Source organism: Strix uralensis, chromosome 33 (assembly GCF_047716275.1).
Source record: "Strix uralensis isolate ZFMK-TIS-50842 chromosome 33, bStrUra1, whole genome shotgun sequence".
NCBI classification, from domain to species: Eukaryota; Metazoa; Chordata; class Aves; order Strigiformes; family Strigidae; genus Strix; species Strix uralensis.
In genome coordinates, this window is record NC_134004.1 from 2431379 (window position 1) to 2458753 (window position 27375).

The following is a 27375-nucleotide window of genomic DNA, read 5'->3' on the forward strand; positions in this document are numbered from 1 at the left end:
TTTTAATGTAAATGACCGAACTTTATTGAAGGTTTTGTCGTTAGCAGGACTGTTAAGAAAGCAGAATATTTTACACCTCAAGTATAGTTAAAAGCTAATTCTCATGAGAATACAGTACAAATAAAAGCTAATATAAAAGGGCATCCTCCTTCCACCATTCAAGGTTTCATTATTTGCAAAATAAATGAAGTCAAGTTTAAAAATGTACTAAGCTTCAATGCTAGCAATCAGAAAGTTTCACTGTTCCGGTGGTTTTATTCCAGAGGTTTTTGCAATGCAGCATAATTTCACAGCCATAACAAAAAGATTTATGGCAGCTTGATACAAGTAGGATTGCAAAATTGTCAAAAGGCCTTAAAAATATTATCTGCAGTTTAAAGTGAATGATGATGAACTCCAAGTAAAAACAACAAAACAAAACAAAAAAACCCACTTCAAATGCATATGAGATGCAAAAGTAGTGCCCTGCAGGCTACTGCAAAAGTGTTGACGTATCCTCAAAGAGATCTGTCAGTCAGCACAGCTTCTGGATAAGCACTAAAATACATATGTTCCAGCAATGGGCACACCATTCCAGTTGCGCAGAGAAAAATAGAGTAGGGAGTCTCTAACTGATCATGGGCAGTTTTGAGAAAGAAAAATCACATTGCACACAGTTTAAAATGCTTTAGCTGTTGGATACTAAGCACGAACATTAATGTTTTTATTATTAAAAAAAATCCCAGTTGTGCCCTTCACATGTATTAAAGTGCATTAATTTACCATTTTTAGAGCAGGCCAGAAAGTCCCTTTGAAATTGGTCCCTAAGCACTGCAGTAGCATTTGTAGTGGTAAAAGTAGTGTATTACAAAAAGCCTGTTTCACACCACCACTGTGAGTACAGTGAAATTCTGTGAATTGTTAGTGAAATACGTACTGAAGCTCAAAAAGGATAAGACAGTAGGAGTACAGAACAGCTCTGTTCTCGGGCTGTGGGCAGAGATTACCTGTTGACGCCATCCCACAGTCAGACACTTGTTTCCATGCACCTAGATAGACTCTTTACAGGCTTCCAGAGTCTTTTTCTAGTTGAAATAACTTGTACACAGGATTCCCTTAATGTCGATGTGCAGTATAGCATCGCTTTCATGGAGGACAGCTGTTTGTTAAAGCTAAAAACACCCATTTAAAAAGGCCCAGCACCTTGCAGCAAGTTTTCGAGTAAAAGGCCAATTTATTCTTCATCATCATCATCTTCATAGTAACGATTCCTTTTGATCTGTTCTTCCACAGACAGATCTTCCATATCTTCACCCTCCCAGAAACCAACATCTTGGGATTTGCGATTCTGATTAGGAGATGATTCCTTAGCAGTCATGACATTGGCTAAGCTGGAATGTTTAGGGGAATTGGGTTCAAGGAATTCTTCATTTGGAATTTCCTGCTCTTCCATAGCGTGTTCTTCCTCATCTGTCTCTGCATTCACCTGGCCATTTTCTACAAAGTTATGCTCTGCTGTTTTGACACCAGACAATTCCCGCTCTTCCTCTACATTTTTCTCTTCAGCACTCTGGATGTTCCTGTTCTCAACCTTCTTTTCCTTTTGCTTTTTGTCTACCATGACCTCTCTCTCCAGTTCCTCACTTCTTTTCAACATGTCTCTCTCTGCCTTCGAAGGAGAAGATGAATTCTCTGTTTTATGGCCTTTAACAGATACTGTTCTAAATGAGGCTGCAACTGTAAAGGGACGACTTCTTTCCTTCAGCGAGGAAGATCTTCTTAACTTTTTGAGATCCAGATCCACATCCTCCGGCACATCTGGCTTGGAAATCTCTTCTTCCGGGGGCCATTTGGGTTTGAATACTTTGATGCCCTCATCTAAGGCACTTCCTTGAATACTTTGGTCAGATGGAGGCGGCCAGGCGATCCTGAGCTTCTTTGTTTCTGCTGGTCTCTCTTCTCTTTCAGGCAAAGCTGAAGCTTTCGCTTCCATACTTGCTGCCAGAACTCCTACTTTAGCAATTGGGGCATCCTCTACTCCTGGGCTTGGTGGACTTTCGGTTGCATTTACACCATGGACAGTTTTCTCCAGGGATTCTTCACATTCAGTTTTGCCTGCCCATAATTCCTTATGCTGTTTGTGTCCAAAGCCTTCATCATAATTGCCCTTAGATTTGAAGAGCTGGTTGAAGTGGGGCTTGCAGTAAATATTCCCACGCAGAGATGCATATGTCCCAAGACTGTTCAGGAAAATACCAAGTCAAATGTTAGCGTTCTGTGAGTCAGCCACCCAGACGGCTGTGTATTTTAGTTATGTCACTGAAGAGATTCAGTTTTGGTCTTCCAACATGTTTGGAAGAGACAAGTTTACAGCTTTCATGAGTTTGTATGGCCCTCTTTTCAAACGTCAGAAGTTCTTTACAAAGTTGAACGTTATATTTTCCCCCACATAAAATTACATTAAGAGTTTAAAAATAGACTGCATCAAGTGCAAAAGCCACTGGCAGAACTAGGACTGTATTATCACTCCTACGCTCCTCTCCAATGTGCTGGATTGTGGTTGCCTTCAGCTCAGCTAAGCCCAAACAGCATCTTAGTGAGCTGCTGGAGAGGAAAGCTACACTTCCCAGACAGCAGCCAAAAGCAGCGGTGTGTTTACCTGAGTTTACTGTTGCAATAGGAACAGCGGAAACAGCTGATGTGAAACACCTGCTGGTTGGCAAAGAGCCTTTCCATCGGGTACACAGTCTTCTGACACCCAACGCAGGTTTCCTTCATTGGCAACTGAAATTTCTATGGGAAGAAGAGAAAGCTTGTTAACTGGAAAATGAATCAACTGCTAGGGGACTTGGCTTGGGTTCATGCACAGCTTCCAGAGTTCTCAGAAAAACTGCAGCGATTCACTTTCTGCAACTCAATGCTAATTATGGTCGAGTGGGTTCTGGTGGGCAATGAGTGAGGAAGAGGCTATGGCAGGCCCCCAGGATTGCTGTGGCTTGACAGGTAGCCAGGATTTTGCCCCAGTGAATTCCACAGCTGAAGCATCACAAGTTGAGCAATGGCTGACAAGAAACAATGAAAATACTAGAACTCAGCTATAACTTTGACTGAGCCAGTTCCCCAAAAGCTGTCCAATCTATTCCTGTAACCTCATTTTTTCTTGATAGCCAAACGATGAAGAAACATGCAGGTAGATTACAGTCAGTATGACACCAAAATAAAAAAGATAGTGCAGAAAAAGAGCTGAAATAACCTTAAAATAAAAGGTAACGGGTGGGAGGGCAAAGGAGTGGAACAGCCTGCTCAACGGTTTGAAATGATCCTCTTTTGCTAACTGCTCTCCTCTCTAAAAGAGGAGGAAATAGTCTCAGCGCAGATGCAGGCAGCAGGAAACACTTCTGACTTCATTTGTAAGCAATTCCAGTTCTATAGTGAAGAAACTATACTCGGGTTTCAGGACACGCAGCCCTCAAACTTGTTCAAGACTTAAAGTGAGCAGGGCTTTGAGGTTAAACAGCTAAAATTGTTTATGTGCTCACTAAGAGAATTTCCTGAGAGATTAGTGCAAGGGTAAACTTAAACACTAAGGAGTCAAGTGTCACTGCTGTGCTGTATGGCAACGATTTCAGATTTTGTTTTCTAGCAGCATCAAGGAAGCAAGCACATTGTCCATGAAAAAAGGTCACTTGATGCCATTCACTTCTTGGAATCTATTAAGGCTGGCCAATAGGGAAGACACTTTAAAGGAAAAATTGAATAACTAACAGTTGAAAAATTGGCAGTCTCAGGCTGCATGTTGATTACAACTATTTAGCAGCAGGGTAAAAGAGTGCCAAAGCTCCATACCATGGGTCTGCATAGACACATTGATATTGTAGCTTTTCTTTGACAAAGAATTACCTGTTACAAACTTACTAAAAAACTTTAAGGAAAAATATGAAGGCTAAAGAAAAAACAGGAAGGTCACAGGAAGACATAATTACAGCAATTTATTTATAACACACTAGAAACAATGGTTAAGCAATGAAAGTTACAATACATGAGGGACAGATTGCTGAAGACAGAGCCAGCTGAGGTCGGTTTGTCACAACCATAAAGTTTGCTGCCAATTTAATTCCAGTTTAATAGGTATTTCAATTTTTTTAAGGTATTGCTTGAGGTTATAGTAGATTAAAGTTCTAATTATGATGACAGCTTGATCAACAAAATTTCAGAGTTCCTTTCGAAAAAAAATTCCACATTTTCTACGTGCTGCCAAAACTGCGTATAAATTCTGAATTTTGAGTCAATAAATGAAATCTCAAAGAATGAGAATTTACCAATGCAAACAAAAATCTAATCCTCCACGCTTGCCACAGGGAGCAAGCTTAGTTTTGCAAGATGACATGATGGTGCTGGCACGTGCTTCTGCAATGCACATCCCTACCTAAGAAGAGGAACTTACTTGTATAACAATGAGCCCTATGTCTGATGGAGAGGCGTTTTGGGGCGTGAAGAGAAAGAAATTCCTTTCCAGGCACACTACAAATAGGAGCTACAGGAGGGACGTGAGGCCCAATAAAGACAAGAAAACTGGAGAGAAAGCTGAGAGTTGAGCTCACGTTAGGAGGGAAGCAGAAGGCAGGAGTAGAGGTTAGGAACCAAGAACAGGAAACAGAAGCTGGAAGAGACAAATAGGAACCTTACATGAATAAACAGCATCTGGGTTTCTATCTCGGCAGTGCAGCATCTAAAGCGGTAACAGGGTAGAGGACTAAAATGGTTCTAATAATATAAAGAGATAGCACAGAGGACCAAGACACACAGGTTGTGTGTATCTTGTATGCCGTAATGACTGAGATTACAAAACTGTTATAGGCAGCTCTAATTTCACATACTGGCATTTATACTCCAGAACACTAGGAAGCCACAGCTCACTGGTCTTCGTGAGGTCAGTGCTGTTCCTCTCAAAGATGGGGAAAACAACAAAAGCACAGTTGTTTCCTCAGGAGTGAGCCAGGAAGTTTGTGGCAGCCCAGGGAATAGGCATCCTAACTCCAGACAGCACACGTGACAAGAAAGTACAGTGTGATCAAAATATTCAGCACTGCCGTTTGCGTGTCTAATAAGATTAGCAAATACATTCCTATCCAAGAAGTTCTCCATCTGCTTTATAGCTCTCGCTAAAGAAAATGTAACATTAAAGACTTGTTACTCAGAATGCCAAACTCAATCTTTGTGGAGTCAGTCACCACAGTGCCCTTTACTATAAAGTTGCTACCAATTGCAGTTACCTTGGGAACAGCTGGAAGAGGAGGGTGGAAAGGCAAGTCCCAGCCTACTGAAGGCTCCGAGATGAGTATCAGGATGTCAGCACCAGTCTCTAGGAACACTGACTCTACAGGAGGCACAGACAAGCCCTGGTACAATCCTCTGCTCAAACCCCTTTTCCCACACTGAGGAGAACCTGCCCCTGTCGTGGGGGCATGCTGTAGCAACAGCAGCAGGGCAACTCCCAGAAAGCAACTCAAATGTAGTCTTTGAAGAAAAACTGACAGTTTTGAGATGCTTTTCCATTCTGAATTAAAGTTCCCTCATGAACACAGTCTGATGGAAGACGGATCAGATATTGCTACAGTTACTGCCAGACCCTTTGCGACCCCATTGGTTGCATAAGGTTTTCAGTATTAAAGAGAAGTTGGATGGTTTTAACCGTTGCCAGTGTTTGAGACTAAATAGCTGCTTTACCTTCACTGCTTTTGGCAGAGATGCATCTGTCTGGCCAGCTGGTTTAGAACCAAAGTTTTGCTGCTTTGTGCTGACAGGTTTCTGAACTTCTGTCTCGTTCTCCAAGTTTTGTCCAGCTAAGGGAGCAGAGGAAGAAGAAAAGGCAATTACAGTAACTTTAAAACCATGGAAAGCTCATAACACCCAACAGCAATCCTACCAGCTAAGGGCTAACACATTTTTTTCTTGAACGTCTGCTATTAAACCTTTGTATCTAGATATTTAAACACGATCATTCTACTTTTCTGATTTACCCAGGAAACGTAAGTTGGTATGTAAAGGAAACTAATATACGGGGATCTGCTCATGTAGGGGCTTGAATTGAGGTGTAAAGCTAAGGCAACAGGAGAATGTGCTTACACACTTTACTAAATAGGAACTTGTCTATCCCTGGACAACACCAAAGCCACTTGGTAATTGTCCTGCATCAATAAGTAGTTCAGCCTATTAACTGATGTAGTAGTTGCCAGAGCTATTAGTTTAAGTCCAAATGGCGAGGAAGCTACACTTAAAACGTGTTCAACTGGCGCAAACAAGAGTTACAGAAATTGTTATAAAGCTTGAGTTAGGCACAGGACAGATTTTTAGTACGAGACAAGTTTTTATTGGGTCACGTTCATCATTTGACAGGACTGAACTTAAACATCCTACACACAAGTGGGCAGAGTTAGTGCTTTCCCTCAGCCACGTGCTTTACTCTTGCTGAGGCAGGAGAACAAGCGCTTACCGCTGCCATCCTCTAGAAGGCCAGAGTGGAAGGACAAGCTGTTCTCACCTACAGAAACCTGAAAGAGAGTATTAGACAATGAGCACCTTTGACCTCCTGAAGTCTGAATAATCACAGCCTGAGTAACACAACAGGCAGTTTGACACTCTAAGAGCTTGAACGGGAAGAGACCGGCCGCTCTGAGGTGCACACGAAGCTACTTTTTGTTTTGTAAGGCACAAGGCAGAGTCCCGCTGACTGCCAAGAACGTTAGCCCTTGCTACAAGGTAGACATCCTCATAATTGTACAGCTCTTGCAAAATTCAGCTCATCCGCCATACTGTTCACACCACAAATACCACATTTTTCTTTTCCCAAACACCTGCGGCTTGCACACCTTTATCTATCTTTGTCTTCAGAAAGCCTTGTGGATTTCACTGATGTACCTCCCAGATTTTCTTACCTAGAAATCCCTTGACACCAAGCAGTACACATTTACTGGAAATCTCATGGCTTCCTCCAACATCTGACAAATCTATGACATTTAAACATCCAGCAAAGACAGTGCTTTTGGAGGAGGGAAAAAAGCACAAAACCCAAAAAAACCCCCACCACCCAACTGAATTTTAAAAAAGCTTTTGTAGAACTAGAAATCTGCTGTTCCCAGTTTGGGACAAACATGCCTGGACCTATCCTGTCCATCCTCCTTCAGAAACAGATTCATATTTAAAAAAGAAACCCACCACTTTTTAGAAGAGTTGGATATACACCAGTGTCAGATACTAAACATGTTACAGATAAAGCTCTTGATGTGTATTTCTTTATTAAACTTGGCACTATTGCTATTAAATCAAATAATTGTAAGTAGCTACACTGAGAAACTAAAGTATTTTAACAAGATTAACTGCAAATCATCACTAATTCATTTTAATGATGGAAAGGTCCATTGCAAGCAACTGAAGTTTGCATATTAATGACATTTGAGGAAGCAAGTTATGTTAATATGTTAACATACTCTGGTCTACTGAAAAAATAACTATAACACTAGTACACTGGGAGGTGCATCAGCGGGTTCTGTGGCTGTTAAAGTCACACATGCCTGGCTACTAAATTTTTTCACAGATTCAGTGTGAAAAATGACAGAGAAAGGTTAGCAAGTTTCTTTTATTTCCTTTTTGCCAGAGGATTCCCATTTCTGACATTTAGTACTAGTTTTAATTAGGCTTATTTCCAAAGTTCATCATGTCATTTCAAAAGGGCAATCCTGGCTCTCAAACAGGGTTCTATTCTATATCTTTATTGCACCTGGACACCTCAACACAATTACAGCTGAATACAAGAAATTTTCTTTAAATCTTCCATTCAACAACAGGGAAGTATTCTGATTTAACAAGTGTTGTTTTAATTAACTCACCTTTTAGCAAAAAGCAGCCTCGACCAGTTGAACATGAAGCTGCTCAGCTGTCAGTGAGGAACAGCTGAAAGCAGCAATTTGGCCCCTTGCCCAAGGAAGGCTGGAAAGCTCTAAAAAGCCCTCCTGGCATTAGGCTGCCACGTGTTCAGAATGGCTGGGATACACAGTACCCCAATTATTATTCAGCTACTTTTATCCTGTCTGCTGTCCCCAGTTTAGTATACAAATGCTTGAGTGTGCTTTATTATCTCTAATTCACGGAGTAATTTAGTCTCAATTTACAGCTGAAGCTCAAAACCAGGAACAAACCCAAACTGGCATTCTCAGTTACCTTAATCAAAATTTAGCCACTAAATGCAGAAGAAACAGTGACAAATTCCTTTTATTTGTGTCATGAAAGTCTTCTCTTTTTTTTTTTCCCCCTCCTGGTGTGGTTTCTTTTTTTTGTTTTATTTAAAAAAAACAAAAAACCAAACCAACAAAACCCCCCCAAAACCACACACAAACAAAACAAATACCTAGCTGTGAATCATCTTTTTACAGTTAGGGAATGTGATACAAAAAAGTTTAGGTGGCTTCATCATAGTCATCAAAAATTAATGACAGAGTAAAAAGAACAGAACAAAAGACCCCCCACACCACCATCAGAGGTTTCAGCCCTCGTCAGCTACTGAAGCCATCAGAAAATACTTAAGTATGACGTTGAAGGATTCTGTCACACTACAGGCATATCATTACTGAGAAGACAGGGGAACTCTCCAAGACAACTTAAAATATCTGTCTCTAGATATTCTCTACAGCTGCTTAGAAGTCTTTCACAGAGACTAGCTTATAATTCAGATACAGTCTAAAAAATAGTAAAAAAAAATAATCAGGGATTCTGCAGCATGTAAATAATCTGTATCAGCTGCTCATATTCAATTTCTAGATGGCATGTGGAACAAGTATATCAGCTGTGCTTCTACAACTAGTTCCACTTAAAGTGAAGTCCTTGATCTTCACCAGCATGAGCATCTTACCTTCTCCCCATCCTGATAGGAAATGGAGTCCTCAAGACTTGGTGGCATATTCTCCTTCTGCTCAGATTTGTAATTCTTGACTTCACTTTCACTGGCTTGAATCTCATTCTATAGAATAAAGCACTTGAAAGTTGACAGGTTCTTTTCCCCTAGGAAAGTACTTACTTTCTGTTTTTCTTTAAATCTTTTTTAAGCTGTTTTCCTAGTATATATAGTGATAATTAAAGGAATGGGCACAAAAATCTATACAAACTTGGTAAGTGATACATTCTCATGAAGAAAAAAGATGAGGCTGTAGAATTTTACTATACTATGTGGAGATAATGCCAGTATTTTTCTGAACAACCCCTTTTCTCTACTTTCAGATTCTTGTTTAAAATCAACTCTCATTTCCCAGGCTAAATCCACATCCTCCTTTTTCAGAAATGTTAACTTTTCATTTGAGATTACAAGTATTTCAAGACAAGCACTACCTAGAGCACTGTGCAACTGAAAAACACAATGTGACATAAAAGCAAATCCTACCCTTGCTTCAGTACTAGTCAAAAACCTAATTCTGTTATTTACTGAGATTTTTGCGCTTGACAAACTGACCTCAGATTCTCACAAAAGAATCTTTCAATCTTAAAAAAAAATAAAAAATCCAGTGAAACCTCGTGTTTCTTTCATTGCCACGAGATACAAGATAATTAGAGAAAGACTCGAGCCTTTCACAAGGCATCTTCTCTGTAACATGAAAGAGAAACAGCCAAATGTCCACACCAGCATCTTACTGGATTTTGTAAACAAGTCTGCACAAAACCAACCACCTCTAATAGGTAGGTAATTGAGTGTTAGAATTTTAATGTACAGATCTGTAAATATGCTGCCTGTCACCTCTCCCGCCCCTTCCCCTATCACTTACAATGCACAGAAGCAATTCCTTCCCAGCCTTACTCTAACCAACTGTAAAAGTGTCTATCAGTTTTAATCCAGACCTAATTACACCACAATGCCCTCAAAATAGTTGTTCCCAGGCAAGATTATGGCTTTCCTTTGTAGCACAGATGTGACACATTTTAAGAGAAGGGAAGTACAAATACCACACTACCATATCAAAAGAGCCCCAGTTGCTTTGTCAGCAGGGAAGGAGAATATCCAAGAGTTACGGCTGCTATTGGAACACAGAAGTACTGCAAACATTGGCCTCAGAAACCGTTGTTTGCTCCATCTTATGTGCTGCCCTTGTCAATGTGCCAGGCCAAAATCAAAGAGATGCTGCCAAATGGGACATGCTAAGAGCATCAGGCCGGACTGACACTCAAACTGATAGCCCTGGGGATTTGCAAACGAGAGTCTCGGGAGACATCTATGGTAAATCTCTTGCCATTAGGGCATAATTTAGTGGATCAGCTACCAACTCTGAGCCACAAACTGGAAAAGGCAATCTGGCAAACTGAATCCAGGCGAGAACCAGGATGCAGAAATCAGCAATTAGCAGTTAATCAGATTTGTTGCACTGGCTGCAATTACTTTCCGTTCATGCAGTGAAGTTTACAGGACTTTCCTCCCAAGGGTTGGAGAATTAGACCCACACTGCCTATGAAATTCAGAAATCATTTCAGCTGGGTAGAGACTTTTGCCTCTCTACAAAGATAAAAGCTTAGAACTATCATTTTTGGCTTTTCTTTCCAGTGCAAGTTTCCTAACTTAAAAAGCCTGATCCTCTTAAAATTTATTACTCTGGTTAATAAAAGTCATATTTAAGCAATAAAAGTTCCCATCATTAAGCAAAAGTATCAGACAGTTCCAGCAAATGTACTTAGGCACTTTTTAACAAAAGCTTAGATTCTTGCAATCTCTTCAGCTGTAATACTTTACCCTGATTCATTAATTGTTCATTTCCTGATCAAATATCTGCAAAATTGGCACAGGCTCATTCACTGCAAGAGTCTAATTGGATTCAGATAATGGGTGAGAAGACTTGAAGGGAGGTGAAAAGCAAAAGGGAGGAAAACTGACTGGAGATCCCAAAGCTGCAGGCCAAGAGATCCAGGTTCTGTGCACTGTGTGACATTGAGAGTCGCTCCATCTTACTGTGCCTCAGTTTCCCCTAGATTATAGCTAACGTACAATACACAATTGAGTTTGTTTTTTTTAAAAAACAAAACCAAACCAACAACAAACATGGAAAGAGCTACAGACATGCAGAAAGAAAAAGGATGTCAGTTGTGTTCCAGAAGGACCTCAGTCAGGGCACCATCAATTAATTCCTTAGAAGACTTTCAAGATTATTCCAGGAAGATGCAAATACTTATTTCTTCCTACAGTACGTAGAGGGAACTCTTCATTAGAAATGACTCCTATGGCCCCAAAGTTATGTTCAAAAGAAGATGGCATTATCTTCAAAAAGCCTGGTTTCCGTAAGATCTTCTTTCCAGTTTCAGGTCAGGACAAAACTTTACTTCTACACAAGCCAAAGAACAGACTTACCATGGTAATGAGGGCTGTGGAACTGCCCTGCTTGGACACAGCTGCCTGATACTTCGCCAGCCTATCCTTTATTGAAGTTTCTGTTAAACGAGGCATCTCCAGGCTTTTCTTGGTCTCTGCCTTATCCGGGCTGAGTGCTGGACTAGTATCTACAAGATGCCCTGCAAAAAAGAGCTAAATGAATAAAGGGTAACTTTCAGGAACACCAGTAGACCTGTCTATAGAAAGATTTACAAGTCACATCCCTTCACCACTCCCAAGACCACAGAAATTCCACATATGAAGAGCACAGAAATGCTTCAGTCAGAGGTTTAAGCTTCAAGTCTCATAATTAATCCAGCTCATTTCAGAAGTAGCGTATTCACCAGATGCAGTGTCCAGCCAGTGGTCTCAGAAGTAGTGAGAGCAAAGTTTTAACACTGATGATTGTTTTGCTGTTATTGTCAAATGAAGGCAGCTGCTGCAGCGGCTAAACGAAAATACACATCATTCCTGTAGTGAAAGAGTTGTCAGAGGCTTTTGGGGAAAACTAGGGAAACGAGGAAGGAAGCCTCACCTGCCATTTCTACCCTCTCCATGAAAATAACTTATCATGTGACATGTTACAGATGAGGATCTCAAGAACAAACATGAAATAATTCAGTTTAGTTTCGCAGGATCATTTGAAACATCTGTTTTTACCTCAAGAGGAAAGAAACATTTGGGAGCTTAAGTCTTTGCTCAGGTGCAGATCTCCTGACTCTCAGAACTATGCCCCATTACTTGCCATCCATCCTTCATCATCATCAGATGTTAGCCAAGTAGGTTCAAAAAGCCAGCTCCTGTGACTGCTCTGCTATCTGACTTCCTTGTATAACAGTCAGGTCTTCAGTAATAGCTTAATTGTTCAACAAAGAATGATTAAAAAAATGACCTTTCCCTAGCTAGTGGCCTTGAATGCCTAAAAAGTTGTATGAATCATTAAGGTCCCTTTTGGGGACAATAAACAAATCTAAGTAGTTCTTGCCATTCTGTCCAATATTGCTCAAATAAGGACACAATATGCATCACTAAGTAGTGAGATATAATAGCCATAGGCTGAAAACACAAAAGACTATAAAAGCTTTGTTAGAAAAGAGTCTCCAAACATATGAGAAATACATAATTTTGCTCGGGTCATAAGGCTAGCGGTAGTCACCCCTGTCTGGACAAGATGGGAGGGATGGGAATGAAAGCAAGGAGGAAGAAGGCATATTGTCCTGTCTGTCTGGCACTACTTTCTAAATTAGTTAGACTATTAAAATAGTTATAGGATTGTCCTAGGATTAAGACACAGGGAAAAAGTGGGTTCTGTTCGTTATCTTGCTAGTTATCTCCTGTGCCTTGGTTTCCCATGCTTAAGGGTATAATGGTTTAAAATTCACAGCAAGACTTAATTCATTAAATGCGATGCTCTCATGGACTTTACAGATGGAAGATGGCTGCACTCCCTCCATTTCTGAAAGGCAAAAGTTATTTCCATTGTATTGTATAAAGTAGTTTTATTTTTTAAACTAAAAAAAAAAAAAACCCAAATCAAAACAAAACACAAACCATGAGGTTTACTGACCTGATGTATTATGGCTCTTCTCTCCTTGGCCAACATCAAAGTCCTCCGAAGAGAGGCTGTTTTCAGAAACCCTCCTACCGACTGCTGTCTTCCTCTGGTCTCTAGCGACCTGTTAGAGACAAGACCCACCTATCAGCTGCCTGGACAAAGATTGTTGCGTATAATCCTTTAAGATGCACAGGTGTCACTAGCAAATCTGCTTTACTGGAATAAACAAGTCTAGCAGGTGACATCTTATTTAACCAATATAAAGTTTGATCACAGAATACCTGACCCTCTATCACCTGGAAAGCACTTTCTTGAAGAGGTCAGTAGATGCTCCTTTACGAGTTATCTTTGTTGAAAAGTCAGAGAACCACAAAGATCAGATTTTTAGACATTTACCACTGCAAATGCAAAAATCTAGACTGAAGTTTTGTATTTCATACAATTTCTTTTGAAGCTAATGTTCAAGGTCATTTTATGAAGATTTAAAAATCAGAAAAAGGATGAAAGGAGCGAGCTATCAAAAATCTGCATTCATTTTCAGTAACAGAAAGAATAATAAATATTATTGTAATAAAAGTTATCTAAAGCTACTTGTTTTGATTTGGATAGCTCATGCATTTGGTACCAAATAATTCCCTAATTAGGTCTGATAAGGCTGAAGCTTAAGCAGGGGAGTGCTAGAGATAAATATTCTCAGATATCCAGGATAATCACTATCTGCAAAGCTGCAGTGCTGGACAGGGTGTTTTGTAGCACTAGTACACAGATGCTCTGCCTGAATCAGATTTGATACTCATTTGTTGAGACCAACTCCCCAAAAAAATCTAATGCTCAGTAAAAGAAATTGTGAAAAGAAATGTCAGCAGCTTTGACAAATGCTCATGAAGTGCGGAGTTTAATTTGACTGCATCAAGATGGGATGTTTTCACAGCTGAAAGTCAGCCTATAAAATACTAGAAGGTGATAGATCTTTGTTCCCTCCCTAGGAAGAGTTAAATCACAGAGCCAGTTGGAAATGAAGATTGAGGCTAATGTAGGGAAAAAGGCAGGTTTGGCAAGATGCTCCAACCACACATTCCCCCCCACCCAACCCCCAACAAGTTTCTTATTTGCTGGTCACCAAACTGAAGGAAATTCCAAAGTTTTATTTTAACAGAACTGTGCTGTAAGATAATCACTGTAAAGAATCAGGCTGCTTTGGCATACAAAACAGCAACTTTACCAGGAAAGGAAAATGCAGCTGGAAAACCTCTTTTTCCATTAGCCTGGGAAATATTTTCTATTTCTGTGGTTTAAGACTTTGGTAACTTTTCTTACTGGAAAAGAGCTTAGCTATGACAAGTCTTTTCCTTCCATGGAGTGTGTTGATAGGTTCAGTTTGGGAGTGTCTGCACACTTGTAAGGACTTGCGGATTCCTCGTTCTGTGCCAACTATCCTTAGATGATTCTTATGCAGCCTACGTCCGCTGTAATGTCACCTTGAGCCCGCAAGTCTGAAGTTCTTACAACTCACAAATTTGTTATTCAAGAGGTCTAGCTTTTGACTGGCACACAGAGAAGATCATTATAGGCAGAATACTCTTGAAGACACCATCCTTTGAGGATGCAGAAAACATGTTTATTAGCCCACTTGAAACCCCTGACTATTTTACTGCTGCCCTGGCTTTGGGGTTTTTTGGGGTTTTTTTAATAACATGGCACCACACACTTTTTCTTGCACACAGCAGGAGCAACAAAGCTACAAATGAAGAAACAAGTTTGCAATATAGACACAGGGAAAGTTTAACTGCCAGGGTGCATAAGGAAGTTTTCACTACTAGGAAACAAAGGTCTTAATTCAAGTAATTTAGATCCAGCATCTGGGATTCTGACCTCACTGAAAGAAGCCATCAGCACTTTTCAGGAGAAAAAGACAGTTAGAAATAAAGATTGGAAACTTGTTCGGGCTGCCTCTTCTTATTCTCCTTTGTTCCAGAATCTCATTTCCATTTATTGTCACTGTAGTCTTTCTCAATAACATCTTGCCCTCATATTGAAAAGACAAAGAATTCTCAATTGTCACTGAAATTAATTATTAAACAAATTAAACCTCTAAATAAGAGTTGGCAAAGGGCCAGCATGTTGTCAAACATTTATGACAAGCATTCAGTCAGTACGCACCAACAAGAATCTGAATCAGGGTCCAGCACCTTATCTAGACAGATGCACAAAATCATTGTTTTCTTTCAAGCAAGCAAAAACCTCCATATTTTTAGCAGCAGTGAAGGATTCAATATTCATCAGAAACAGACTCTGTTGCTTGACTCTGTAGGACCTTCATGAGGGTTGATGAGTTCTGACGTCAGAGCAAAGAGCTTTCCCCCCACTGGGCCACGTTGGTGGCAGCAGAAAAGTTCAATTATCAGAGGCAGCCACCTCATGACCAGCTAACCAGACCGAGTTAATGAGTACTCCAACTGTCAACTGAATCGCCTCTGCAGTCCTGCCAGCTCCTCTCCTCCTGTCCTCTTTGCCACCTCAGACGTCTACAGGTACTATGATTTCACCTGAAGGACCTTGCTGTATGGAAGTTGTACAACACAATTGGCCTAGGTCTTGAGAGTAAAAATCCAAAACACCAAAATACAAAAGCTTTAGTTAAGAGTTCAGAGATATTATTGTACACATTTTAGTTCTAAAACCTACAAATATAAAGTCAATGTTGTGTAAATTTTGTATCAACAGTTTGATATTGTGGGGAAAAAAAGCAGAGTAATAGGAAAAAAAAGTTTAACAAAGGGAAGATGAGAGACTTTCCCCATTGCAATCAATAGACTGTCATTAGGGTGAGGATGGCTCTGGAAAGGTAACACCTTTGGCATGAAGGAATCTCTGACTCCCAACCTTAGGCATCTGCCACTCAGTTCCCTTTACAGTCCTGGCTGGGCCACAATCCCCATGCCACAGCTTCTGCTACTTGCAAAGTGAGATAAAATACTCCTCACAACTGGAAAGCCTCACGTCTGGTTCTAAGACAAGAGAGGTGAGCACAGAGGTACCACATACAGAGTTAACAGCATTTTACCTGGGGCACAAAGAGCTGTTGCGCAAAAGACCAAATAAAAGTTACACCCATTTCATTATATACTAAATGTGTCGGATGTGACCCCGCACATAAGGTTAGCTACACAAGACTGTAAGTTTTTGCCTTAAAGAAAAAACACACACCAATTTGGAGACAACTTTTCAGGAAGCATCGCAGATCTGCTTGCTCCTTCTTTTCTTCTGATCTTCCTCACGTATGTTTTCTCTATCACTTGCAGGAAGAATTCTTTAAAATTGATAAAAGACCTGATGCTCACTCTTTGCTTAGTGCTGAACTAATCTAGACCAACATGCCTGCATCTAACATGCTTAGAGCATTTTTTTCCATGAAGATGCAATAAAAAAGATTTGCCTTGTATCTAAATTGCAGAAGACAGAGCAAGATCTGAATGAATAAATGCATAAACTAGGAGGTTTTGCTTATAACCCTGAAAATGAGAATAGCTTTGTTTAGAGTGGGTGATTGAGTCAGGAAATCCAGGCTCTAATCTGGATTCTTGCCACAGACTTGCCCAGCAACCAGGCAAGTTGGTTTATCTTTACTGCCATGAAGTTACAGCCATGTTGCTACTTAGTTTATACAGATGTTTTGGCTGCAAAGCTCTGACAGCACTTACACCTTAAGACTTAAGTAAATACCAAGGAAAATTGCCATCTCTCAGCTGAATTTACAGATGGACTCGATGATCTTAAAGGTCTTTTCCAAACTAAATGACTCTATGAAGTCTTGCTTGCACTTAAACCAGAGGTTGATCAATGGACAGAGTTCAGGAAAAGCACCAATGGAAGAGGCAACTGCGGAGCTTGCCGTTAGCCAAACTTACACCATTGCTGTAGTTGCTTCCTACCTTAGTGAAAAAGATCTGTGTCCCCACAGCACCAAACTTATCTTCATTGTACGTGACTGCATGACATCATCCTCCAGTCCTCAGATAGAATCCCAGAACCAGAAAGCTTACAATAGTGCTTTCTAATTACAAAGACACCCCCTCCCCCCCACACACTTAAACTTTAGAGCACTTTGTGCCTTTTCCCTCCTAAAATTAAAAAGTAACCAGATGAACTTGGAATAAGAATTTAATTTGAATCTAACCTGAATAGTTTCATACCTACTGTATGGTATTTACTGTGTTCAATCAGTTTTCAACAATATTTGAATTACTAAGCTTGACAGAAATACCAGTTCCAGATTCAGTCAGCTCTGAAACAATTTATTCCCCAGGCTAAGATAAAGTTACTTGAAGCCCATCTGCAAAACGGTACTTTCCTGTGGAATCCTGACTGATTAATCCTACACAAGAGTTCAGAGAATTGCTATCAGGAGATCACCCTCCAGAGCCCGCCCTCGCAGTGGACGTGATAGCACGGGCAGCTCTCACATAGTGACAAAGACTACAAAAATCTAAGTTGTGAAATTACTATATACAGACCCAAAAGTCACTTTAATATGCGGAGGTGCTTCTCTGAAGCCCTTAACTGTTACCTATTTAAACAACTTTTGTACAAAATGTGTTTGTTTTACTCAATACTGCAAGAAAATCACCCGCACTAAAACAAAGTCAGAAGTATAGGAAACTATGAGAAAACTGGAAAATCCACCAGCATCAAGGCCTCAGGACTCTGTTGCAAGTCACTCGCATATGCAACTCATTTTCTAGTTAAGCAATTCTCCCCGGGGACACACAGTCTGCAGTCCACATGCAGGATCAGATTTCATGAGCAGTTGTAGGAAAAATGCAAGCCCCGTGCATTTGCAAGTCAAAACTAGCGAAGGCAGGAGCTTGTCTGGCTATCTCTGCTTATTCTTCCCCCGTGAGGATTTTTTTTTGATAAGAAACATTTGTTAAGATATGAAGATGAGAGAACAGCAAGGAAAAAATGAGAGTATTTCACGGTACATATTTATGTATCTCTCTCTATATGCACATGTGTGACTCACATACTGATACGTATATAAAAAAACCTCTTAACTCTGGCAGTACTTCCATCTCAACGGCAACCGCCCGAGATTGTTCAGCTCACTTCAAACAGTTACTCTTTATATATATACATACACATATTTTTTACACAAATCACGTTTACATAACTCATCTTAATCTTCAGACAAGATATAAACAATCCCAACTTGCTTTAAAAAAAAAAATCTTAATACATTCTATACTTACTTTGCTCTCAAATTGTACCCCTTGCACAAGCAAATTCACTTTCTATCTCCAATGAGCAATCACAAATAGCCACAACTCCCCGCACTCTGCACATATTTGTATAGCTCAAATAAGTTATTAACACCAGCGACACTATGTTTCAACTAAACAATGAATACAATTATTTGCAGAGTCAATAGTTGGGAGCCACTCCCTCCGGGGACTTTTCCTGATGCCCAAGCGGCAGCAGAGGTTTCGTTTCTGTTAAGATTTGAAGGGACAGATCCTTACCTTGGTCTGAGTCGCTTCACCCTTTTCAAACATCATCTTGAGTTTGTTCAGCGGAACGCTGTATTTCTCTATCTTCCCCGAAGAGTCCGTGCTTTCGCTGGCTTCAGGCTTTTCCACTTCTCTGGACTCCCTCAGACAGTTTTCCATTTTACCACTCTCCGGCGAGTGGCTTTTAAACTTCCTGCTGTCACCACCAGGACCCTGCAGCTGGCCAGGGGTGCCCGGGGGGGCCTGGCCGGCAGACGTAGCACCAGCCCCCGGGCTTTGCTCCTCGTCTGCGGGAGAAGCGGGGCTGCTCCCGACTCCCAGCCCGGGGCTGGCGACCTTGTGCCTAACCTCAGCACAGCTGCTTCGTAGCGTTTCCTTCCGAGGCTCCGCTCCCAGCACTGAATTCTCCCACTTCTTCTTTAGTACACTCAGATTCCCCCTTTTAAAATGAGGGGGCAGATTTTCTGCGTTCTACAAAGGAGAAGAAGTTAATTCCAGTTATATGCCTGATGAAGCATTAAAGCGCTTCCTTTCTATGCGAAAGGAAGTTAAAGGCTCAGTACTGATCTCAGCGCTCTGCTTTTTCAGACAGCTGTGAATAGTTACAACTGTGCCACATGGAGAAAGCATCCAGGATAGGAAAGGAAGGAGGGGGGAGAAAAGTCAGGAGCTAAAGCAGGAAGTGAGCAAACAGGATGGCCTTATAAGGAAAAAGGGAGTCAAGCTCTAATGAGTTAAATGACACACAAAAGGCTTAAATCCACACATGGTGGAAAGGGGACCAAAATCCACACAACAAGGGTCTCTAGTCCTAGAACAAGCAAGCAGGAGCAAAAGCAGCCATACGAGAGAGAGAGAGAGAGAGGGGTGGTGTGCCAAACGTGGCAATCTCTTCCAGCTGGTTCAGAAGACAACAATTAGTAGGCCTTCCAAAAAGCTACAGATTAGCTTTCAGAAACCACTACTTTTTTGGAGTTATAGTAGAAACACATCAGTTAACAGTAGCATTTTAGTTATAAGAGAGCTGTCTTCACTATTTTATACCATACAGTGTAAGGCTCAAGCCGAGCACCAACAACAAATGTCTTTTTGCTCCCATTTATAAATACCAGATCATTTGCTGGAATTTCCCTTCTATTTCACTCACCACACTGAAAGCTTCTGGCAGGATGCATGCACACAGTCACAAGGGCTGCCTTACCCCCGCGAGTTAGATGGTGATACACGGAGCAGTAGCACTCCTCGTATTCAAGTGCTTTTCAGACTAGTTCTGCTTACAGGTTATCTTTCCCCAGAGCCACAGACCAGCCCACGTTTGATTCATTCAAATCTAATACCTGCCACCACCACGTTTTTGCTGTCTCTCCCTTATGGAGACCACGATGTATCAAACTCATTGCAAGTAGAACAGGTCTGCGAGGCTTACAGGAATTAAACAGGATTAGCAGCTATATTAGGATTTAAGTCTCTCACCCTATTACTCTTCTGGTCACATTTTGAACACTGCTTTGCAAATTAACTTGAATCCACCTGCACTTCAAAAAAGATCAGCTTGCTTGCTAACTGTATTTAAAAGAAAGTACTAAAGCTATAAGGCAAATGTTGTAACGTAACAGAAGGACTGAAAACGGTGCAGCAGGTTTCCTCAGGAACACCTCTGGACCCGACACCTATGGAGTCCTGGCATACTTCATACACAAGTCACTCTTGCTGGGGACTTGCCTGCTCCTTCACCACACAAGCAATGTAGAAAATTTAAGACTGGAGAGTAATCTTTAGAATGCTTATTTTAATCACACCTATATCCCAAACAGAAAAAGAATGACTTCCCAAGCATTAAAGAGATCAAGGTAGCATGGTCTAACAAAGATTTACCTGCATATCCTGAAAATATTGCCGGTCTTTTAAAATACAAATTAAACTGAAGATCTGCTTATACAAAGACCTGCAATCTTAGTGCCTGGTATTTCAGGCAGGGTCCCCGACCCCAGAACAGTAAGTGCAATGTAGTTTACAGGAGGGAATGTGAGGCTGTAACAGAGCCAAAAAGGGCGGCTCCCCCTCATCCAGGGCATTTTGAACAGCTATCAAAGATATACACGTTAGATTTCAGAGAGGCTGGCAGCCTCTTTTAAGCAGACTTTTAAATTTAGTTAAGAAAGGAAGAGGTACCACACAACTGCCTACAGCTAAGAACAAAGAGGTGGATATTCCTGTGTTGTGGTTAACTCATTTTGCCTTTTGCTTAGGAGCGAATTGGTGATTCAACATATAGCTTTGGGCAAGGAATGTGATTTTCTTTCATTCACACTGGAAAAGAGTAGGGGGAATGAGTCAAAAGCAAACACTATGTCTAAGCCAAGTTTTCTGTAGGACACATGGCAGCAACTTTGATAATCCAGAAATCAACTGTCACAGAAACATGGCATGCAGGTGATCTGTTCTGATTGCAGATTGTTGCTTATTGCCTAGGAAATAAATACTTACGCTTCTTTTTTTCTCAGCAGTGGCTTCTTCAGCTGCTTTCTGATACCTTCGAGACAGAGGAAAGAGGAAAAAAACAACATAAACTGTTTTTAACCAGAATACTGAATGCTCTGGAAGACAGCTGAGATTTGTTTTCCCCACCAAGGATTCTGTGCACTTCCCAGACCTATCAAATAAAACCAGAGGCTGGAAAAATAGTAGCAAATACTACCAGAACAATGCAAAGTGATAGATACATTTGAAGTCATTCAGTTTACAATAATAACCTACATTGATATTTCTGATTACCTAAGCACTCTGATCCTCAAATATAGACAGTTTACCTTGGAATAGCTGTATTGTTTCCACCACCCAGCTGTCTGCTGTGCCCCCTTGCAGGAATAACTTGGCTATTTATACAGCAGCTGCTGAACCGTAACAAATTACAGCTTGGCATAGGCAGAAAATCTACATAAGTGCCAGTTTATTTTACTATGCTGGGTTGTAAACTGCACCAATTCAGCAGTTGCTTCATGAGCAGCTGAACCATCCCAGCAGTGGAAACAGTAATCACAGCCCTCTGAAGATAAGCCACCCTGGATCATGAATCAAAGTCCTTTAAGAAGCTATAGAAAACTCCCAGCAATCTGCACACCACTCCACAGAAGTACCCCCCCAGCTAGGAGCACGCAGACCGCGCTGATCAGCCCACTGCGCAAGGTGACTGCACTTTGCTTTTGAAATGCACAAATTAGTCAGATGTGACAAATGTTGCCGTTTGTAAGGAGAGCTTGCCTTTCAAAGAAACGTCACCCAACGTCTGCTTGGGCAAATGATGTTTCTATCTTTCTTCTCTGTGGAATTCTGCTTTTGATACAACTGTGAATACGTTACAGGCAGTAAATGAGACACTAATATTATAACAGTCATCAGCTTCAGACTTCAAATAATTGCTGGTATCAAATGAATAATGTATATCACTGGCTCAGTTCCTTCTAAGAAAAAAAATTCTAACGTGCAGATACCTGCTCTATTACTTGTTTTTTCTTTAGAACAACTGATTTTTTTCCCTGCTGTGAATAGTCTGCTCCTATGTAGATTTGTCCTCTTGTTACACTAGAGTAGACAAATTACACCCTTAATTATTTCTGCTCTGCAAGCTGCATTTATTGTACAGACTGAAATCTGCTCAAGGAGCGTAGATGGCCCTCGTTAATCAATGCAAACATACTAACGTATGTCTCTGCACTATAAAGGTTCCAAAATTTGAACAAGACTTGCTGAAAGTAAGTTTATGGAGGAAGAGAGATCAGTACTGGAAGAAGCAACAAAGAGAGACACGGGGATGAAAGTCACGGACCACACTGGAAAACAAACCAGGACTGAAGCATCCCAGACCACGCTCTGTAAGTGAACCCACCACAGCACACTGTTTAAGTCTCTGCTATTGCAAGTCGCATGTCTCTGACCTGACAAAACTGATAATCTAAACACTACATGGAACGAAAAAGATATTTTCACATACAAAAATTTAGATAACAGCAATTTATAAAAATTATGCTCCTCACTGTGAGTGTCAGCGTTGGCAAAGCCAGTAAGTAGGACTGTGTTTTTCCAAGGAACTGACACTGCTTATGTAGAGGGACCCCAATTGATTAATGAATAGCAGTTTGGATTACTTCCAGTAAGCCCTTTTCAAAGGATTATCAACATTTAGCAAAATGACCAGGTTCCGTAATCAAGCTCCAATGAGTGAATAAATTACCTTAACAAGAGCGGTCAAACCAAACAGCTTCTCCTAGGACAGAGCACTTAGAGAGCAACTCAGAGCTGCGTTTGTGTGCGGTCCAGATTGCAATTAGCCTTCCCCTATAGACGCCATAAAGTTTCTCCCACACTCAAGATTTAAATACTCCAAAACCTTGCAACACTATTAAATGCAATAACCTGGGAAACCTGGTTGCCCAAATCCCATTGAAAATCCAAGCTGTAGTCTATATAATTCCTTAAGGAAATAAAAGCTTTTCCAGAAAACACATACGGGCTACCACCACTCAGCTTTCCCAGTGTATAAAATATCACTTTATGATCTGACTGTAACCCATCATCCAGCTCTCAAAGGGAAGGGTAATACTCCTTTTCTACACAAGTTTTGAGAGACCCCTGGAAGGGGACATCTGTGAACAACACAGCTACCGTGAAATTCACTGATGGCTCTTCCTAGAGGGGTACCTCTATCACCACCAGCTGACAGCACTGCCATTTCTAACTGGTCTCCAATTAACTGATAACGCATTACTGCTACTTTTTATAGTCCCAGGCAGGAAATGCCATGTTAGCAGAGAAACCCATGTAGTTCATGCTTAAGCAATTAAAGACCGTTTCTGATGAAGTAAAACCCTAATGGCGACAGCCGCCTACATTCCAATACTTGCCCTTAAAGACAAATTGCAATTTGTAGTTTGACAGAAAACATTCTACTTTCTTTTCTGACAGCAGAAAAAGGTATTATAATTCTGACTGTTAAAACAATATATGTCAGCAACTAGAAAAACTTTTGTCCAGCACATATTAAACCAGAAACATAAATGCCTACAGATCTGTATTATTTTTAAGACGCGAAGCAACTGTCAGTGAAGCAGTCACTGTTCAGGGTACCAGCTGTCAACCTACACACACAGCTTGTGTTCAGCAGCCTCACGGCACTTACTTGGAGAACCTCTCAACAAGAGCTGATGACTTATTCTTGTTGACTAGAGAAAGCTCTTTCGCAGTGATTTTCAACGACTGCGAAGTCCATTGTCTTCTGTTGAATGGGGAAGGCTCCATCTTATCTCCACAAATACCTGCTCAGGAAGAAAGTACAGCATCAGTCAGTACGAGCTATGTGAGCAGAAAAGTAGTTTCACAAAGTGATTTGATATTAAGTCACCATTCAGGTGCTCCCAGCGTACTAGTGCCACTAAGTCCCGCGCATCCAGGATCTCGTCCATTAACTGACTCAAGAAAAAGCATCAGACTAAAATGATCATTTCCTCTGCAGATGCCACTGATACGGTGCCCTTCATAAAAACATGAGCCACAATAAAAGGGGTGAGGGAGAGGCCATAAGCCAGAACAGGAGTAAGAAGCAAGCTGTGATTGAAGAGGATGCTAATGCAAAGCTCTGTATTTTCTATCCACACAGGGGCTCCAGGAAGCCCTAATATGCCCTCTCTTGTTCTGGTTTCTAAACCAAATGTGCTGGCATTTATGTAAGAAGGCTTGAGTTATGAAACCTAAGAGGATGTAATTCCTATGCAAACATTTTTCATTCACTCTTGTGGTGTTCATTCTTAACGCAGCAGCCGTTTCCTCTGTGAGCTGAAACAAGTCTTCTGTTCGTGGAGGCAGCTGTAAACCTCATGTTGCAATAGCTATCAGTTTCCTAAAGGAATAGTTCTAACTACCCTGTCCTGCTGTAAACGGGAAGAGATTTTGTACAGCTTTTCACCATAGAAGCCAACAAAACTATATCAGATTTTTTTTACATACTTATTTTTCTTTTGTGGAGGAGGAAAGGAGGGGAGATTAATTTAAAGAGTTCTCTGATAAGACAAAAATAAAGCTTGTAGGGCAACGCCTTTCCTTTTTTCCTCTTTTCTTTTATCCCTGGTCTCATGTCACACAATGCCTGTAGCAAGTGCACTAACTGATCCTACAGTGCTAACATCAGGCAGGCTGATCTCCTTCTCATATTTTCCATCAGTTTAACCGATTTGCACCATTAGGTCACAGAACTCCGAACGTCTGAGTGCAGGGCTGCTCAGCCACTAGTCACACTGTAAATGGAAGCACCTTAAGACAACTGGATAGAAACAGTCAATCAAATGTAGGAAAGACCGTGTTTCTGAAATCCTCATGGGCACATAATGCAACTGCTGAAAAATGAGAGAGACTCGGGATTCTGTAACGCCTCAGTCCAGAATTATTCAGCTGCAGCAAGCGGAGAGTCACTGACTCCACGAGTTGTGTCCGGGCAATCTCCAGCGCTGAGAGGGCAGCCCTGGGTCTGTGAAGGGCCCAGCTGGTCTGGAACCAGAGGAGCCTCTCCAGTGCTGCACCCTGCCGCTGCGGCGAGATAAAACAGGCAGCAGATGAGCTGCTGTCTTGGGGGATATCGTCAGGAAGAACGGGACTTTCTCTGACATTCCTTAATTCACCTGATGTAACAGAGAGAATGACACGCAGGCCAGTAGGTGTTTTTTCAAGATGGTGATTTCGATGGTGCTTTTACACATACAGGTTGAACTATCGTGGCAAACAAGAACAGTTAATGCTATTTTTGCTGTGATGCTGAAACACACTGAAACTACTTCTCAACGTTACATCCCCTGTTGCAGCTTACTGCAGCTTCAGACTCGCATCTCCCACTTAGGGTGGGCTCTGAAATGCTTCCATCACCCCTTCAACTGGCAGGAGAAACCCAGACTGCAGAGTTACTTTCTGAAATTCATGCTTTCTTGAAAATACCTTTCATCACCAAGTTACCCTCTTCTGTTAACCTGCAAACTTCTGTCCAGACTGGACTAGGAGGAGGATGCTCTCCATTTGGCTGGTTTAAAATAGTTACCAACATTTGCAACTGCACAAATGATCACCCACAAAGAAAAAGGATCTAATTAGAATATCAGAGGAGCGTTCAATTTTCTGCCTTTTTAAAAAGCATATTGCACATGCAAATAAATGTGCATTTCTGTGATTACAGGATGTAGTCCCTGGTGTTGATGCCCAGTAGCAAACGTTTAGCATATAGATATAATAAAGTCACAGAATACATATGCAGAGACTATAGATAGAATTTCCTGCTGAACCATACCAGTCCCTGTTAAAAAAGAAGTCTGAATCAGCCATGCAATGCTACAGTTTAAACTTTGTTTTATGACTAATCGGGAGCCAAAAGGAGATCACCTGAAGCCCCTCTTTGCAGTTTAAATCGCCTTTCACAAACCAGAGTCGGTTTTGCCCAGGTAACAGCAGCGGGGCGTTCACGAGCAGCCTCCCCTGGCAGAGGCAACAGGCTGCTCATTGACACACACCTTACACAGGACAGTTTCAGCAGAATGCTGAAAAAACGAGATCTAGTTTAATTGTTCAGAAAATAAGACTGGTTCTGATGGCCAAGCATTCCACTGCAGCTTGTAGTGATCACTGTCGCTGGATGCACTTTGTCCTCTTGTGGTTTTGTTTCATTTTCTGATCATTTTCTCCATTGAAGCCACAGGTGCATTAAGACAATCAGGCCTGTTTTGGCAAAAATCTCATTATAAAGGCAGTACCTACTGCTAGGATGTTCAAATGGAAAGTTAAGAAGCATATCTGGAGTCTCAGTCACTAGAAAAGACATAAAACAGAACTCTGAGATGCCCTGAAACTTGTGCCCCCACATTTTTAACACCATTCCACATTCTTAGCACCTTCCCATACATTTATAATTTCATCACGTTCAAGCATCTCTGTGCTTTTTTTGCTGCTCCTCCTGAATAATTTCTTCCAAGTCGTTTCAGGAAATAGTCCTTTATTGTACGTATTAAGATGTAAACGAGATCGCGTTCTGCCTGTTGCAGTGGAGACAGGTTACACTGCGGGCAGCGCGGAGGGGACGGGGAATCTGGAGTCGCACACGCTGTCAAGGAGGGGAAGGGCTGTGATTTGGCCGCAGTAACGCACCAAATCTCCCTCCAATAACTTAAACTGAGAGTTGAACTGTGGCATAAAACCCCAAGTACCGCGAAAGGTCCTGAAAGAAAAACTTTTTATAGACGCTTGCCCCAAAGCGCCACTGAGTGACCTGCAGGTGGTTCAAGTTCTGCATCTGCCGGCAGAGCTCGTTAGCCCGGAGTAGCCCGGGCACCGGCGCAGGACCCGAAACCGCCCCCGGCGAGGAGCCGAGAGCGGGCGCGCACCGCTCACCTCGGGACCTACGGAGCTGCCCCCACACCCCTCAAACCCCTCTTCCCGCCGACAACCCCCACCGTGCCGCCGGGGCACGCCGGAGCAGGGCACCGCTCCCCCCAACCCCCGACGAGGCACCGGGCCGAGCGGCGGCACTCCCCGGGTCCCGATGCACAGCGGCGGCGCACCCAGCCCGGGCGAGCTGGCAGAGCCCCGGTGCCCCCCGCGGGCGCTCCCGGGCTCAAGGAGGGGGGAGAAGCCCAGAGGGCCGCGCTCAAGCCCACCCCGGAGATGGGTAATGGGCTCCAGCCACCGACGCAGCCCCGCGGAACCTCCCCCCCGCAGCGGGTCCCACTCCGGGCAGCCCCACGGCGACCCCAGCCCCGCTGACAGGGCCGCTGAGCGGAAGGGCGCCCCGCGCCGGCCCGGAGGCCCGGCCCTCCCCCTCCATCCCTCTCCCCCCACGCACCTGCGGCGACGGGAGGCGGGTCCCGCGCACACACCTGTCGCGACTGAGGCGGCGACTGCACCTCCGA

General features: G+C 42.0%; 1 protein-coding gene across 6 annotated transcripts; it reads right to left on the minus strand.

The window, feature by feature from the left end:
* LIMA1 (LIM domain and actin binding 1) lies at positions 1–27375 on the minus strand. Of its 6 annotated transcripts, none has more exons than XM_074853912.1 (11): positions 27309–27375; positions 23616–23751; positions 20927–20972; positions 18452–18910; positions 12945–13053; positions 11357–11517; positions 8885–8992; positions 6473–6530; positions 5707–5822; positions 2639–2772; positions 1–2219 (listed from the first exon to the last, which is right to left on the minus strand). In XM_074853912.1, the coding sequence occupies exons 2-11, from the start codon at positions 23732–23734 to the stop codon at positions 1214–1216; spliced, it is 2316 nt and encodes a 771-aa protein (XP_074710013.1). In that variant the 5' UTR covers positions 23735–23751; positions 27309–27375; the 3' UTR covers positions 1–1213. The 6 variants fall into 6 exon arrangements, with proteins under 6 accessions (XP_074710013.1, XP_074710014.1, XP_074710015.1 ...); XM_074853913.1 differs by having other exon boundaries at positions 27343–27361; XM_074853914.1 differs by lacking the exon at positions 8885–8992.